General features: G+C 49.9%; 4 protein-coding genes across 4 annotated transcripts; 1 reads left to right on the top strand and 3 right to left on the bottom strand.

Annotated features, from left to right (window-relative positions):
- Positions 1-133: 133 nt before the first annotated feature.
- B0J16DRAFT_361410 (uncharacterized protein) lies at positions 134-7,925 on the top strand (the record flags this gene model as incomplete). The annotated part of the gene is made up of 9 exons (XM_046129747.1): positions 134-1,727; positions 1,780-4,282; positions 4,334-4,440; positions 5,124-6,541; positions 6,599-6,781; positions 6,832-7,019; positions 7,096-7,257; positions 7,579-7,681; positions 7,727-7,925. Exons 1-9 carry the CDS (start codon positions 561-563, stop codon positions 7,923-7,925), a joined length of 6,030 nt encoding a protein of 2,009 aa, XP_045987250.1. The 5' UTR covers positions 134-560.
- Positions 7,926-7,935: 10 nt separating this feature from the next.
- B0J16DRAFT_335030 (uncharacterized protein) lies at positions 7,936-8,496 on the bottom strand. The gene is made up of 2 exons (XM_046127024.1): positions 8,288-8,496; positions 7,936-8,236 (listed from the first exon to the last, which is right to left on the bottom strand). Exons 1-2 carry the CDS (start codon positions 8,412-8,414, stop codon positions 7,944-7,946), a joined length of 420 nt encoding a protein of 139 aa, XP_045987249.1. The 5' UTR covers positions 8,415-8,496; the 3' UTR covers positions 7,936-7,943.
- Positions 8,497-8,610: 114 nt separating this feature from the next.
- B0J16DRAFT_335029 (Alpha/Beta hydrolase protein) lies at positions 8,611-10,476 on the bottom strand. The gene is made up of 2 exons (XM_046127023.1): positions 9,613-10,476; positions 8,611-9,515 (listed from the first exon to the last, which is right to left on the bottom strand). Exons 1-2 carry the CDS (start codon positions 10,055-10,057, stop codon positions 8,920-8,922), a joined length of 1,041 nt encoding a protein of 346 aa, XP_045987248.1. The 5' UTR covers positions 10,058-10,476; the 3' UTR covers positions 8,611-8,919.
- Positions 10,477-10,569: 93 nt separating this feature from the next.
- Positions 10,570-13,135, bottom strand: B0J16DRAFT_76024 (uncharacterized protein). Its single transcript, XM_046134445.1, has 4 exons — positions 12,490-13,135; positions 12,278-12,438; positions 11,180-12,224; positions 10,570-11,105 (listed from the first exon to the last, which is right to left on the bottom strand). Exons 1-4 carry the CDS (start codon positions 12,650-12,652, stop codon positions 10,687-10,689), a joined length of 1,788 nt encoding a protein of 595 aa, XP_045987247.1. The 5' UTR covers positions 12,653-13,135; the 3' UTR covers positions 10,570-10,686.
- Between the last annotated feature and the right edge of the window lie 1,327 nt (positions 13,136-14,462).

The following is a 14,462-nucleotide window of genomic DNA, read 5'->3' as shown; positions in this document are numbered from 1 at the left end:
GATGCAGGTGCGGCTTCTCCCCTGACATGGATAAGTAAGTTTGGTTTATCGACCTACTTATGTAAATATGTTAAGTTTGCTGCTATGGGGTGACTGATCTGTTTCTGGAACCGACTTGAGTTCTTTAATGCTTCAACCTGGCTTCTACATCCCTTGCTTGACTCAGCCACGGCTTCAATGACTACGAATACCGACCAAAGGACACCGAAATGAGAATGCCATTTTGCACCCATACGCATTTACATCCTACAACTGTCCCGTGCATTGTCCAGTACAGTATCCGTACCTGAATACCAATCGCGCCGGAAGCGGACCTCGCTCCATCCCATTAGCTCGCGGGCCTTTTCTCCACGAACGCACCGCAGAACCCACGAGTTGGCACTTGAACTGTGCTGTTCCGCCCAGTGGAAAGGGCCCAGGCTTCCACTAACCCAACCTCCACTACCCTTAGCAGTCCCCTAAAATCGCCAGGACTGGTGTACAAGGGAAAGGGGGAAATTGTTGGCTTTTGGTTCGGATCCAGTAGCATCGCCGGATTGGTTTGGCTTGAAGTCAAAGAGATGCACGACGGTCAGATCTCATCCTCTAAAATCCACGACCATTACCGTCCGAGCGCGTCGTTGTCATCTAATTCTCCTCCAGCTGCAGTTGCAGTTGCTGTCTCGCCGCCTTGGGCTATACATGCGTACACAACCTCTAATAAACCCGCTTCCGTACCGACTAATTCTGGGCCTAATAATCACTACTATCGCGACCCGTCGAGATCTGCGAATTCACCATCTCTAAACGCCTATCATCATCACAAGCCCCCGGGACCCCGGCTTCCTCGAACTTCTTCACTTCTCCCACCGCCCCATATTGAGCCTTCACCAAGACCTGGGGCTTTCGAGAGTTCCGATCGCTTATCTCCCACTACTCCTGGGCACAGAGTCCCACACAACGCTGCCGACAGTTCGTGGTTATTAAATCGCCTGCCCTCTTCGACTGTATCGCCGAATTTCAGTCGTATTTCGGCGCTACCTCCCCACGTTAATCATCCGCGAATTGGTGGCCGCCCCAGTATCGATGCGACCACTTTCATTGACAACTCTCCACCGCCTTCCAAACCATCGCCTAGGAAACTCCAAAAGCACCGCCGCAACGTCTCCTCCGTTTCCAACGTTGACGGTTTTATATCGAATCCCCGAGAAGAGCGAAGTCAATTGCCACAATCTCTACCGTTGATTGTCGCATTATCGCCCTTGGAGCCACCCCAAGGTTTAGACGATTTTCTCAATATTAAAACTGAAGGGGCTGGCCCTGGCTCTGGTTTGGGTAAACCTGGGCGATCGACCGTCGCTCACCAGGAGGGACAGTCCCTGAAGCGTTCCAACACACCGGACTCTCCAGCCCAGTCCACGACATCTACACCAGCGAGCGGGCGTTCAATGGCTACTTACAGACCCAACATGCCTTACGACAAGGATCAAGAGGCATACCCGCCTCAAAGAGGTCATTCCAGGAATCGATCTGGTAAAGGGAGTACAGACAAAGGACGCGGATCCAAACCGCCGTCACAAAAGGCTATGCTACACCGTGCGTTACAAAAGGCAAATACAGCGGTACAGTTGGATAATGCACAAAACTTTAAGGGGGCACGGGAAGCCTATGCAGAAGCCTGTGATCTCCTGCAGCAAGTATTGCAAAAGACGACCGCCGATGAGGATAAGCGCAAGCTTGAAGCAATTGTAGGGATGCTACCCAGAGAAACAAAGCACGATAACTGACATTATACTTTAGCGACGCACTTACACCAGCCGAATCGACGAATTGGACCAGATGGCCCCTTGGCAAGAAGAAGAAACCAAAGCTCTGCCAGCCCGACCCGAAAGTCTAGCTCAGCGCTCCGAGACCGAATCTATGTTACAGTTAGACGACGATGACGATGACCCCGACGAAGCCACTGTCTTTGACACCGCGACTGCGACTTCAACGAGAATAAACAACCATAGTCCGCAACCCCGAGTGGTCAACTCCCCGCCCCGAGATGAAGATGCTAGTTCTAAGAGACGAAGCGTGCAAAACAAACCGAAGCCTATTGTTACAACTCTTACCCCCGAGCCAGGTCTCCTCCAATCGTCCTTCTCGCGATCACCTGTGCGCCTCCGAACTCCTGAACATCTACTCCCACAGCGATCTGCAGACCCGTATATGCCAGCCCCTTTATCTCCGAGGCGCGCTCCATCGCCATTCAAACCTGAAGTCGACGACATGAACGAGCCCATACGATCTGACTTTTCCATGCATCATGATCAACTGGTTGACTCAATGCCCGAACGCAGCGTGCCACACACACATTTCCGCGACGACAGCATGAACTCTTGGCTAGATCCCATCGACGAATCAGGAGGGTCAACTTCATCTTCCGTTCACTCACGAACTTCGTCACTTGGTTTCAGAAGGAAACATATTCGAAATGTTAGCGGGGAGACTGAGGCCGAATTTGATACCGCATTAGATGCAGCCATTGAAGCGGCATATAACGACGGATACGAGCCGATGAGTCCAACGGATAATGGACAAATGATGCCAACGGAGGGAGGAGAGGACGTGGTAGCCAATGCCATGCGCAGAGTTGAACTGGCTCGCCAACGAGTTCGGGAAACAGAGCAGGAGCTTTATGATATGGAGAGAGACTCACGAGCTCAACAGCAATATCAGCCCTCTTACACTGAGTATGAGGAAACTAACGACTTTTATAACGACAACTCTTCAGATGAGGAAGAGAGAATCCTGGACGAGATTGCTCGAGACTATGGTCTTGAGTCGTACAGACATCGCCCTGCACCTCCAAGGGAATCCGACTCTAGTGGCGTGACTTCACGTACCTGGCATAGTTCACAGGGCTCAAATCCTCCGACAGGAGCTACTTCACTGTCAACTGTCACAGAACTACCACCTCCTTTCACGAATATCGCACAGGGCCCGGCTGCGCCTCCTCCAACAGGATCTCTTCCCGAATTACCCCAACGACCAGGGTCGTCCGCGCAAAGCGTGCGCAATAGGAGACTATCAGGACAGAATCCGAAACAGCTTAAAATTGAGACATCTAAGCTCGCTCTTCCTATTCAGCATGCTGGTGATTCAGGACAGACCAAATCGGCTCAGGCTGGTATCCAGGGATCGGATACTCAAACAGACATCGATGCGAAAGCGACGGGTACAACTTATAGGCCATCTTCGCCTCCGTTATTCGAGGCCAGTCCAACAGATACAACGGCAGCTAGACCCACAGCATCACCATATGGCCACCTAGGCTCAGAAAAGGGCGACGATGATGTTACTGGCTCGCCAAATACACGCAAACTGAGGAAGAACTTCTCGTCATCCAGCCTGAGAAGTATGAAAAGCCGCAATATGTCTTTAACGCATCTCGAAGAGAGCTCAGATATGTCTCCTGGAACTCCTGGAAGCAATCCTTTTGGATCTCTTAATGCACCATCGGTTCCGGCACTGCCTACGCCTCTGGCAGCCTCCTTTCGCGAACGATCAGAAACGAACGCAGCCGGGCTTTCTCTCTTTGACGACTTCTTCCACTCTCCGACAAGCCCAGGCTCACCTAATCCCCTTTATCCGGATGCTCCTGCTCCCTTGGAACCATGTCCTACCGATTTCATGCTGCGGCCGTTCTGGCTGATGCGGTGCCTTTACCAAACCCTCGCTCATCCAAAGGGTGGCTACATCAGTAGCAAACTTTTCGTCTCCCGGGATGTTTGGAGAGTGAAAGGAGTGAAGCTGAAGAATATTGAGGATAAGGTGGCCAATTGCGATTTCCTTACAGCTGCTTTGCTTAAAATTGCCAGAGTGGATACCTATGATGCTGATGCCGTTCTGGAAGAGATGCAGTCCCTGGAAGGCATCTTAGAACAGGTTCAGACGGCGTTGACCCGCAAGCTTGGCAATGAAGTGGGTGTGCAGGGATCGGGAACTCTTTTCAAGGACGCATCTACCGGTGATGGCGATACGACCACGGGTGTGCCACGTTCGGCCAGCGTTTCTGGGAAATCGTCGTTTTCATGGCGGCGCTTGCGTTCCAAGAACTCGGCGGTCGGACTTGGCGGCGCATATGCAAGCAGAGGAGCAGAGACGAATAAGGAGATACCCAGTCTCGCCAGTCTACCAATGACACCAAATCCAACAAACCGGCCAACGAAGCGGGATCTGGCACAGGTCCAATTCACGGGCCCTAACGCGATGTATATGAGCTCATTGGCGCGCCTGTTTGATGCAGCCCAAGCTATTGGTACGTCCACTTTTCCTGGCGAGACTCAACAAATTACTGACCATTGTCAAGATCAAATAGCCAGACAAGTAGAAGACCCCGGATTGCGGCATGCCGATAAGACCCAAGTTGGGCTTGAGCTTTGCACTAGACACGCCGCTGAATTCTTTGGGTTTTATGTGTGCCGATTCGTTCTGGCAGACTTGGGACTGTTGCTCGACAAATATCTTAAGCGCGGCAGTGAATGGGTTCTTACTTGATGTGAAATGAAAGAGATGGATGACTGGGAATCGGTAGTTATGATGCATGGACAGGCAGGCAATGGTGCCTTCGTTTTTTATTCGGCGAACTACTTAGATGTATTCCGCATGTCGGGAAAGGCACGATACCCAAGCGATCTATATGTTTCACTTTGAAGCACGTTTGTTCTCAATGTATAAGATGTGATGGATGGCATATGCCTTGATGTAGGCAAAGGAATGCATTTCTTCAACGACCAAACATTTAATTGGTAAAGGAACTAGACTGTATATACGGAGCAAAGTATTTATGATACTCACACAATGATCTAAAGCAGCAGGTATGTTGCTTCTTTCGAAGTTCTGATCTGCTAGAACTGGGTGTTCAGCATCTCAAAGCTTCTCTCAGTGGCTAAGAATGGTATAGCGCGGGGAATCGCAGCAGCTGTAGTCAGGTACGTACCTCCACTACGCCCGAGGATTTCGTCCATCATGGACAAATCTTTTGTATGCAACCTCATCTACCCGACCAGCTCGTTCCACTCAAACGACTTCTCAGCCATTGAAGTGGCTCGACTATTCTCTACCACCTTTTTGGCCCAATGTGCCCGAGAAAAGTCTAGATGAGCCTGGCTTGGAGCGCTGGCCGTGCCTGGAGTCGGCAATGCCTCTCGCAAGCTAGACCATCATGGCCCGTATGCCACAACAGAATACTGCTGCGTAGCGCACCACACCTTGTCCCAGCCTTTCGCGCATATGCTTCCTCGAATACGAAACCGACACCAGCTGACCTCGAAGCCCGAATCGCTGCAATTCCGATCGAGAGATACCGAAACTTTTGTATCGTTGCGCATATCGATCATGGAAAAAGTACCCTGAGCGATAGATTGTTGGAGTATACTGGGACTATATCGGCGAGCGACGCGAACAAACAAATTTTGGATAAACTAGATGTCGAGCGAGAGCGAGGCATCACTGTCAAGGCACAGACATGTACCATGATTCACAATTACAAAGGCCAAGATTACCTGCTTCACTTGGTCGATACGCCTGGCCACGTCGATTTCAGAGCAGAGGTTACAAGATCATATGCCAGCTGTGGCGGTGCACTGCTTCTTGTAGATGCATCACAAGGGATCCAGGCACAGACTGTGTCGAACTTTCACCTCGCATTTGCGCAGGATCTTGCGCTGGTGCCAGTCGTGAACAAGATCGATATGCCTGCGGCTGATGTTCCTCGTGTACTTCAGCAGATGGAAGATACCTTCGAGTTGGATCCTAAGAGCGCCGTTCTACTAAGCGCTAAGACAGGCAAGGGCGTGCCAGATGTTTTGCCTGCTGTCATTGAGAGGATACCTCATCCCGTGGGCAATGAGAAAAGGCCACTGAGGATGATGTTGGTGGATTCTTGGTACGACAACTTCCGTGGAGTCGTACTCTTGGTTAGACTTTTTGATGGCACAATCAAAGCTGGCGATAATGTCATCTCCATGGGTACGGGTATGAAGTACACTGTTGGCCAAGTAGGCATCCAATACCCTCACGCCATCCCACAAAAGAGCCTCAGCGCTGGCCAAGTCGGCTACGTTTTCTTCAACCCAGGCATGAAGAGGATTCAAGATGCAAAGCTTGGTGACACGTTCACCTTCCTCGGCTGTGAAGACCAGGTCGAACCCTACCCAGGATTCGAAGAGCCCAAACCTATGGTCTTCGTCGCTGCATTCCCCACTGATCAGAGCGACTATGGTCGCCTCGCCGACAGCATCAATCAGCTGGTGCTAAACGACCGTAGCGTGACTTTGCAGAAGGACCACTCCGAGGCACTCGGGGCGGGTTGGCGTTTGGGATTTCTGGGGAGCTTGCACTGCTCTGTGTTTCAGGATCGTTTGAGACAGGAACACGGACGAAGTGTCATCCTAACGGAACCAACAGTACCGTCCAAAATCATCTGGCCCGACGGAACGGAGGAGATTGTACAGAACCCAGCGCTGTTTCCGGAGACCAGCAATCCGAAAGTCAAACAGTCTCAGCTGTTTGAGCCGTGAGTTTCTTTTTGTGAATTTTGGGGCCATTGAAAATCATGCTAACCGGTGTGCAGTTATGTAACAGCTACCATTACTATGCCGGAGGAGTACCTAGGCCGTGTAATTGAGTTGTGCGAGGCCAACCGTGGTGAACAGAAGAGCCTTGAGTTCTTTCACACGACACAGGTTATTCTGCAGTACCATATTCCAACGGCCCAACTGGTAGACGACCTTTTTGGAAAGCTCAAGAGCATCACGTATGTTCCCCCCATGCCTCGTTTCGAATGTCACTAACAGATTGCTATAGCAAGGGATATGCTACACTGGACTATGAAGATGCAGGCTGGCAACAGAGCAGCTTGGTCAAGATCCAACTTCTGGTGAACAGACAACCTGTTGATGCTATTTGTAAGGTTGTGCATACATCTCAGGTTGATCGTCTCGGAAAACAATGGGTGACCAAGTTCAAAGAGCATGTTGACCGACAACATTTTGGTAAGTCGAGTCCTACTCACATTCCCTTCATCCTCTTTTCGAAGGACCATGAGATCAGTGCTAACATGTATTCCAGAGGTTGTCATCCAAGCCACTGCGGGTAACCGCATCGTAGCACGAGAAACCATTAAGCCGTTCCGCAAGGATGTGCTCGCCAAGCTCCATGCTGCTGATGTGTCACGAAGAAGGAAGTTGTTGGAGAAACAAAAGGAGGGAAGAAAAAGGCTGCGTGCCGTGGGTAACGTCGTCATCGACCAGTCAGCTTTCCAAAGTTTCATGTCGAGATGATGGAGTAATCGAACAGCATTGGATATAGCGTGTACCAATATTGTAACATCACGATCGTATGATAGCTATTCAAGATAAAGAAAGATATATAATTATGCAAAAGAGAGTATATTCTTGGCTCGTAAGATCCTGAAACTACAGCTGTTGTATCTACATATCAAAATCATTCTACAGATATGAAACTAGCCAAGTCAACGACAAGCTGAACGTCAAGCAGCACTGGGATCAGTTTCAGGATCCTCCTCGGGTAGATCACCCCCAAGAGCAACAGGATCCTTCCAAGAGAGTCCCAGACCACCGGCAAGAGTCCTCTCCTGCTGCGTGATTCTCAACTCACCCTCAGCGCCCCTCTCGGACTCGAAGTTGAATACGCGGTAGTCACTATTAAAGAACCAATATCCAGTAACACCTAACCTAAGAAACCCAGAGTGGGATACCACGAATACGAACTTCTCGGGTCGCTTGTGGAGATCCTCCAAAGCACGTTTTCCACGAGCGAGGATGGACTTCTTGGTATATGCGTACCGCCGACCAGCAGGAGATCTCTTGTCCGGCCAGACGGCGTCAACAGTAGAGAAGTTGACTTGGGGAAAGTCTTTTGCGACGGAAGATACTTGACTTCCTGTATCGCAAGCCTTATCCGAGTTTTCTACCCGAGTAATAAGTAAGATTTGTAACAGTTTGGTGAATAGACATAAAACTACCTTGCCAGTCCGCATTGCCTTCGATTTTCACACCTTGCTCGATAAGCCAGTTAAGAGACAGCATGGCTGTCTGCAAAGTACGACGCATGGGACTCACGACGATAGCAATTTCGTCGGGTTTCTCTACGTCTTTGGAGAAGGTTGCAATGAGGTTTTCTCGCAGCTTGGCGCATTGTGCCTCGCCATCACCTGTAAGCGGGGGGTCTGGGATGGTGTAGTCCTGTGGTGAGTGTCAGTAACCAATTGCATGGAATCCGATTGGGAAAGACTTATGAGTTAGGTTATGCAGTGCCTGGGCGTGGCGGATGAGGATGACGGTTGGAGACATGGCTTTTGACTGAGTGGGCGGTGAATATCGTGGGTTGTTGTTGTGGTTACCTAGATTTGGGGTGGTTGAAGTCATCCGAGTTACATAATCTACGGGAGTGGATTTAATAAAAGTCAGGAATTAATTAAGCAGTTGTCACTTAAATAGAAGATGTTTCATTACCCGATAGTTGTACATAAACCCAATGGCGTTAATAAATGCCAACCATTCTAGTATACTACGAAAAACGAATAATTTATGACTTAGGAGGCGCCTCTAAGGACATCGCATTGTCCGATCTTGATCACTGAATGGTCCCGGGTAGTCCGCCATCTCTCTAGTAACTAAAGGCTAAGGGCAACGCTATCATGGATAATTACACAAATTCTGTGTATATCTATATTATTCTATATTAACGAGAGTATCATGTACGTCCATTACGTCCATTAGCTGCAGCTTATTCGCTCAAAGCCACATAAAAAAACCGACCAAGCCCCTAACATGAATGGCTTCATTTTCCTCCTCCTCTTTGTCTAAATGCTGTCTATGTGCGTCTCACGTGTAAATGCTTGAGGTCATTAAATATTAAAAATGCCAATCTCTAGATCGCCAAAAGAGCGGCGACGCCAATCATTATTCCCACGACGGGAGCTCCTGTTGGAGCGGCGGCGTTGTCCGTTGATGTGGACGACGCCCCTGCTGCTGCTGCTTGGCCAGCCGAGGATGCAGCTTCGACCAACGACGTCACCACTGCGCTGGGCAGGCCTGTGGCAGTGGAAATAGTATCCTCAGCTTCCGACACGATGGTCTTGGAGACAACCATCGTTGTCGCCTCGGTCTCGGATGCCATTGTCGTTGTGATCGTTGTCTCTTGTGTCGTGGAAGCCTTGGCTGTTGAGCTGGACTCGGCGGTTCCCTCAGCAGCACCACCAGCCTTCTTGACGCGTTCCTTGACCCAATCGGCAACTTCGTCCGTGAAAACGTCGAAGTAGTTGAGGTGTGTCTTTACGTCCTTGCCCTGCGCGCAAATAGGATCTGTCTTGACACAATACGCCTGCAAGACATCACCGTAGCTCGCCAAGTTGGCAAGCTGATCGGCGGGGCGGGGAAAGAGACCGTTATTGTCAGCGCCTGTGAGGACATTGTACGGTTGTCCCGCTGTGTGTCGAGTATCGCCGAATATCATAGCTGCGACGACTAAAAACAGGATTTTGTCAGTCACGTCACGGATCAAAACGGTGGTGGTGGTAGTAGTGGAAAACGCATTGGGCAGGGTACGGCTTTCTTGACTTACTGCTGCTACCGGGTCTTGACTTGGAGCTCAAGCCCGCAATCTTGTCCTCGACACAATCCTGGAAGAAAACACCTCCTCCACCACCGAGAATGTCACCTACAACCTGTCCGCCCTGCGAGTATCCGCTGACGACCAGTTTGGAGTCTGGACATCTCTTGTTGTAGGCTGTGATCTGCTTCTTGCCGTTGACGACACCCTCGGTAACTGAGTCGCAGAAGGGGGCTTCTAGGGGGTTGTTGAAGAGAATGTCCTCGTAATCGCAGCTCTTGTATCCATCGCAAATGGCTTCGGCCAATTTGCCCTGTCGACCTGGGTAGGGCTCATTGTTTCCCTTTGCGAGGAAGACGTGGACGTCTTTGCATTCGGAAGCTCGGATGCCAATTGAGTGAGCGTCTGCAGCGGCGGCAGTGGCGAGAAGAAAAAGCAATGAAGATATTTGCTGCATTGTGAAGTTCGTGAAATCGATGGAATAAAGGGAGGAAAATAACGAAAGATTGTTCCCAGAACAAGGACTCGTACGTCTTTTTTAACGATCGACTTCCTTCTCTCCAAGGCAGCGCAAACGCTCGTATAAGATCTGCGACTCACTTCACAACTTTCGTCACTGACCCAAAACAGAGACGAGAAACAAGAGACGAGACCCGTTTCATGCTGGGATCCCCTGGGAGCGCCCCAGGTTTTTTTTATGTTGGCCCGCAATAGAAGTGGAAATTCCTTGGGTTCGGGCTCGAAGGTTCCGATAGCGAGTCTGGACAGTATTAAACGCTACGGCGGAGTAGCTAATTTCACTAATCTGAGCACTTCAGCGTGCTCAGCAGATGGGTCACGGGGGGCTCTTTAGGCTGTGAACGGGGGAATTGCCTGATTTGGGAATCTTCAGCATCGTCTGCTTATCATACCCGCCAAAAGATCTACAACAAAAAAGTCATCCAACTACCAATCTTGGCCTCTCTAGCCTCTCTGGGCCTCAAGCTCTTTTAGCTTCCTTCCCTTCTGAGAATTTGTATGATCCGCCTGTCTTACCGTACCCATATCCTTATCTTACCTAATTTACCTGATCTGCCTGGCTGCTGTTTAATGAGCATGTCCTCGGTTATCAGCACCCTTGAAGTGAGGGTTGAAGTCGTACGTTTGATGCCTCTCATCCTCTTCCCAGACCAATTGCCCTTTTTCTGAGTGAATCCTAAAATGCGACTCTCTCAATCGCTGAGCCATCTCGGGAGTCAGGTTCTCAGTATCCTTCTCAGCGTACACTAGGGCTTTGTTACGGCCCTTGAAGCATTCGTTCGAACTGTCGCCATGGTTGTTTTCAGGCTCGTAATTGGGGAATGACTGTAGTCGGTCAAGTAATGACCGATGTAACACTGCGCCGCGGGGAATGTCACGGTATGAACCCATGTTCGGGGGGAAAGTGACGGGTTTCCAGCCGAGAAGCTTGACGTTTTCCTTTGTCGCGTCGTCCAATTCCCAGCGAGTGAGAAAAGGGAGCCATTCTGTCCATGGATGTTAGCGATTGTCATGCATCATTGAGTAAAATGAGTGATGCGTGCAAAATGAAGGTACTTACCCATAAACTTCCACATGAGGACCTTGAAGAAAGCAGTTCCGTATCCAAAAGCAAGGGTGTCATGCATGAACCCGTGGGTCGCCTCCATACGCCTCTGGGGATCCTTCATCATCTGCTCAAAGGGTTCAAGGCTGTGGCACCAATGAACTTGAGCACCCGCGTCTTTCTCTCCGCACTTCTTGACCTCGCGAATCATCCATTCCAAAGGAATGTCACTCATCTGCAGCCAGTCATTGTTGAGATCTGTGCTGGCCTTGTCAGCCTTCCAAGTCTTGATGGCGTTCTTGAAGCGGCCCCAGAGAGACATCTTCTTGACTTCAGGCTTGGGCTGATCAGAACCGTTTTCGTGAACGAGGTTCTGCTGGGAGGAGCAGAGTAATGGCTGCTTAGTCTTGGTATCAGACTGTTCTTCTACCAAGACGGGCCAGCCACCGCCGACATCGCCGTGGTTACCAGGGAACCAGACTTCTTTGATGTCTTCCTCTGCGGCTGTCTTATGGCTATGGATGGCAGCTCTGATATCCTGCGCAAGAAGAGCAGGCTTGAACTTGACACGACGCTCATCAACAGCCACCGCATGACGGACGTGGTGTGCTGTGCCAGTCACAGGGACAGGCATACGAGCCTTACGCTCCAGAACAGCGACCGAAGCAACGCAGTCCCAGATTCCGAGGAAGAATACCTTGATATTCTCCTCATCACCATGGTCGTCCGTCTCTTTGCGACAGAATGTCTGGCTGAATGCTTCAATCTCATTGGAAGCGTCTCTAGTCTCGTCACTGACATCAGCGGGAGCCTGGCCTGGCAGCCGAATCTCATCGGCGTGAGACTGAGACCCTTCGCCATCATGCTCGTGGCCATGAGAACATTGGGCTACTTCACTGTCATGGATCTCTCCTTGCAAGTGACGTTGGTAGAGACGGAATGCAAAAGGAACCATTTCCTCATTACCCTTACAGAGAAGGCCAACTTTGTTGACCATTCTGGCGAGGAACTTGGCAGTGTAGGCACCTCGACTGAAGCCAAAGACATAGATCTTTGCTCCCTATAAATTCTTAGTATAATTACAAAGGCAAAGAAGGAGAAAATAGAACCCACAGGCTCATAGTATCGCATGAGAAAGCGGTAGCCAGCCATGACATGGGCATCAAACGTAGTTCCGAAGCCCTGGTCAATGGTTTTTGAAATATTGCTACCAATTTCACCAACAAAAGTCTTGTTCACAGACTTTTCATTGATGTCGTAGGTACCAATACCGGCTGAAAAATGTTAGCAAGTGGTCAGGTGTAGTCAAAGGCTGAGTATCTCACTTTGATAGTAGTGGAACTGGTTTGGATGATTACGATCCAACTTCCGCAGAATCTTGACTACGTTGGTATCCGCATTGGAACCACTGAATGTGTTTCCCGTGCCATCGAAACACAGAATGAGCTTCTTAGGCTCCGAAGAGTCAAACGTCTCAGCGTGAGGCATTGTGAATATCGGAAGAAGAATATGAATAGAAAGGCGAGGAAACGACAAAACCTAGGTTTGGGGGACCAGAACAGCTTTCTTTATGCGGAAGACAGCCAACCCCCTCTACCAGATCACAGTCTTATCCAAACCACCAATTATCGTTGCTTTTTCCCAATCTATGTCCCCCCCCTTGTTGAGTGGTGGCTTCACCGTGAGTTGCGGCATGTGAATTTGGTGTAGCCTCAGTATGTACTGATGACGTGGAAACGACAAAGTGTACAGGTGAATACAAATGAACCCCTCTTGTTGACTTGTTCAAAGTCTCGTTTCCTTAGATTCATGGTCGGCCCAGCCGCTCAAGACAATGTAGTTATGTAGGGCGACTAAATCGGAGAATATTGATTTGTCAACCCAACCACGCATGTCTCAGCAAGCCACACATCGATAAAACTTGCTCTTTTCATAGTCGAAGGTGACTGGGAGAAGAAGGAGATCAGCAACTTGAACTTTCACTCTGAATTCCTCGCTCTCTGGACGGCCGAGAATGTTTGTGAGACCTTGTGTCGTGTCCTGTTACGAGCAGTTGCAGTTTGTGTTTCAGCAAGCCACAATTCCAGACTTGCATCGAGCTGCATTGTAACTCAATTTCTTGCTGGTCTTGTCAGAAGCGGGGAGGGGACATGCATGCATCCGATGGCTCTGTAAAAGGTCGGTGACGGTAACACAGCGTCTTCAGCAGTTGGTTTTCTTGGACCCTGATGTTTCTGGTCCATCGAGATTGATCGTGGCTAGTCACGGCCCAGAAGCTTTGAAATTGAAGGCCTCGTTTCTTGGCTCTGGCTCTTCGTTTTGTAGCTATTTCTCGAGAACTGGGTTATCCGTTAATACTCAGCAAAATATAGCTGTCTGACGTTGACCTGCAGGACTGACCCATCCAAACTCACCGGTATTCACTTTGCTTTTCTAAAACTCGAGAAACTTTTCTCGACGGCAAGCATAGCACATGTAATATTGGGCCGCGGCCAATCGCCTAAGCTCGATAACAAATCACAATCTGGGCATGAACTGTAGGTCTCACAACCCCTCAATTCAATTTCAGCTCCGTACACAGCAGGATGGGTTGCTCAGACAAGGGCCGGCGACTGCTATTTGCCGTGACGGGCCGTGTCTCCTGAAGCCCAGTGATATGATGCGTTATGATATGATCGACGGTTGGTGTTGCACGGCCGAGAAGAGGGGTCCCTTTGCTAAAAGACGCCAGTAAGCAATATATGAGACATTGTCTGGCATCGGCATATCGGACTGACCAATTGAGTGACATCGGTATTTAATGGCCCCGCGCTTGTTAACCGGAACGGACCGTCTGCATTGGCCAGTTGCTAAATGTCGCCAGAGTTGATACAAGGAACCCAATCTGCACACTAAGATCGGAATGTGATGTGATGCGCGTAGGGTTGATTTGGGCCCATTCCGATCTGCAATTGACAAAGGGAACAAGACCCCACCCAGTCAATACTGGACATCGCCGAGCCAATACGCAAACCAAATCTTCAAAAGTTCTCATACGCGACTGAACGAGTTCCAAGTTCAGACAGTATCTGCAGAGCTGAGCCCCCATCTGCAAAGCCGACACTTAAGTGCTTATCTCACATGCAATCGTCGTCGTCACCGCCAAAGCAACATCCCTCGGGTTGCTCAACTGGATAGATCTCGCATCCATCTCGAGGTACTACGAGCAACATCGTGTAAGACATGATGTTCTCGACCCCTCTCCTTGTAGCTTCATCCCGCCGAGATAGCTCGTGGACGAATCAGGTCGAAAGATGTG

This window comes from Fusarium flagelliforme (assembly GCF_020744385.1).
Source record: "Fusarium flagelliforme strain FIESC 12 MPI-CAGE-AA-0113 chromosome Unknown B0J16scaffold_2, whole genome shotgun sequence".
Lineage (NCBI taxonomy): Eukaryota > Fungi > Ascomycota > Sordariomycetes > Hypocreales > Nectriaceae > Fusarium > Fusarium flagelliforme.
Note: the sequence above shows the minus strand (reverse complement) of the source record. Positions and strands in the feature narration are given on the sequence as shown.

Bases quoted from the DNA above. Each gene is read 5' to 3' on its own strand.
- B0J16DRAFT_335030 (XM_046127024.1), bottom strand. From the start codon at position 8,414: ATGACTTCAACCACCCCAAATCTAGGTAACCACAACAACAACCCACGA. The intron at 8,237-8,287 runs CTCATAAGTCTT...ACTGACACTCAC, and splicing joins CCAGGCACTGCATAACCTAA to CACAGGACTACACCATCCCA.
- B0J16DRAFT_335029 (XM_046127023.1), bottom strand. From the start codon at position 10,057: ATGCAGCAAATATCTTCATTGCTTTTTCTTCTCGCCACTGCCGCCGCT. The intron at 9,516-9,612 runs GTAAGTCAAGAA...TCCTGTTTTTAG, and splicing joins GTCAAGACCCGGTAGCAGCA to TCGTCGCAGCTATGATATTC.
- B0J16DRAFT_76024 (XM_046134445.1), bottom strand. From the start codon at position 12,652: ATGCCTCACGCTGAGACGTTTGACTCTTCGGAGCCTAAGAAGCTCATT. The intron at 12,225-12,277 runs GTGGGTTCTATT...AAGAATTTATAG, and splicing joins TCATGCGATACTATGAGCCT to GGAGCAAAGATCTATGTCTT. The intron at 11,106-11,179 runs GTAAGTACCTTC...ATCCATGGACAG, and splicing joins CCTCATGTGGAAGTTTATGG to AATGGCTCCCTTTTCTCACT.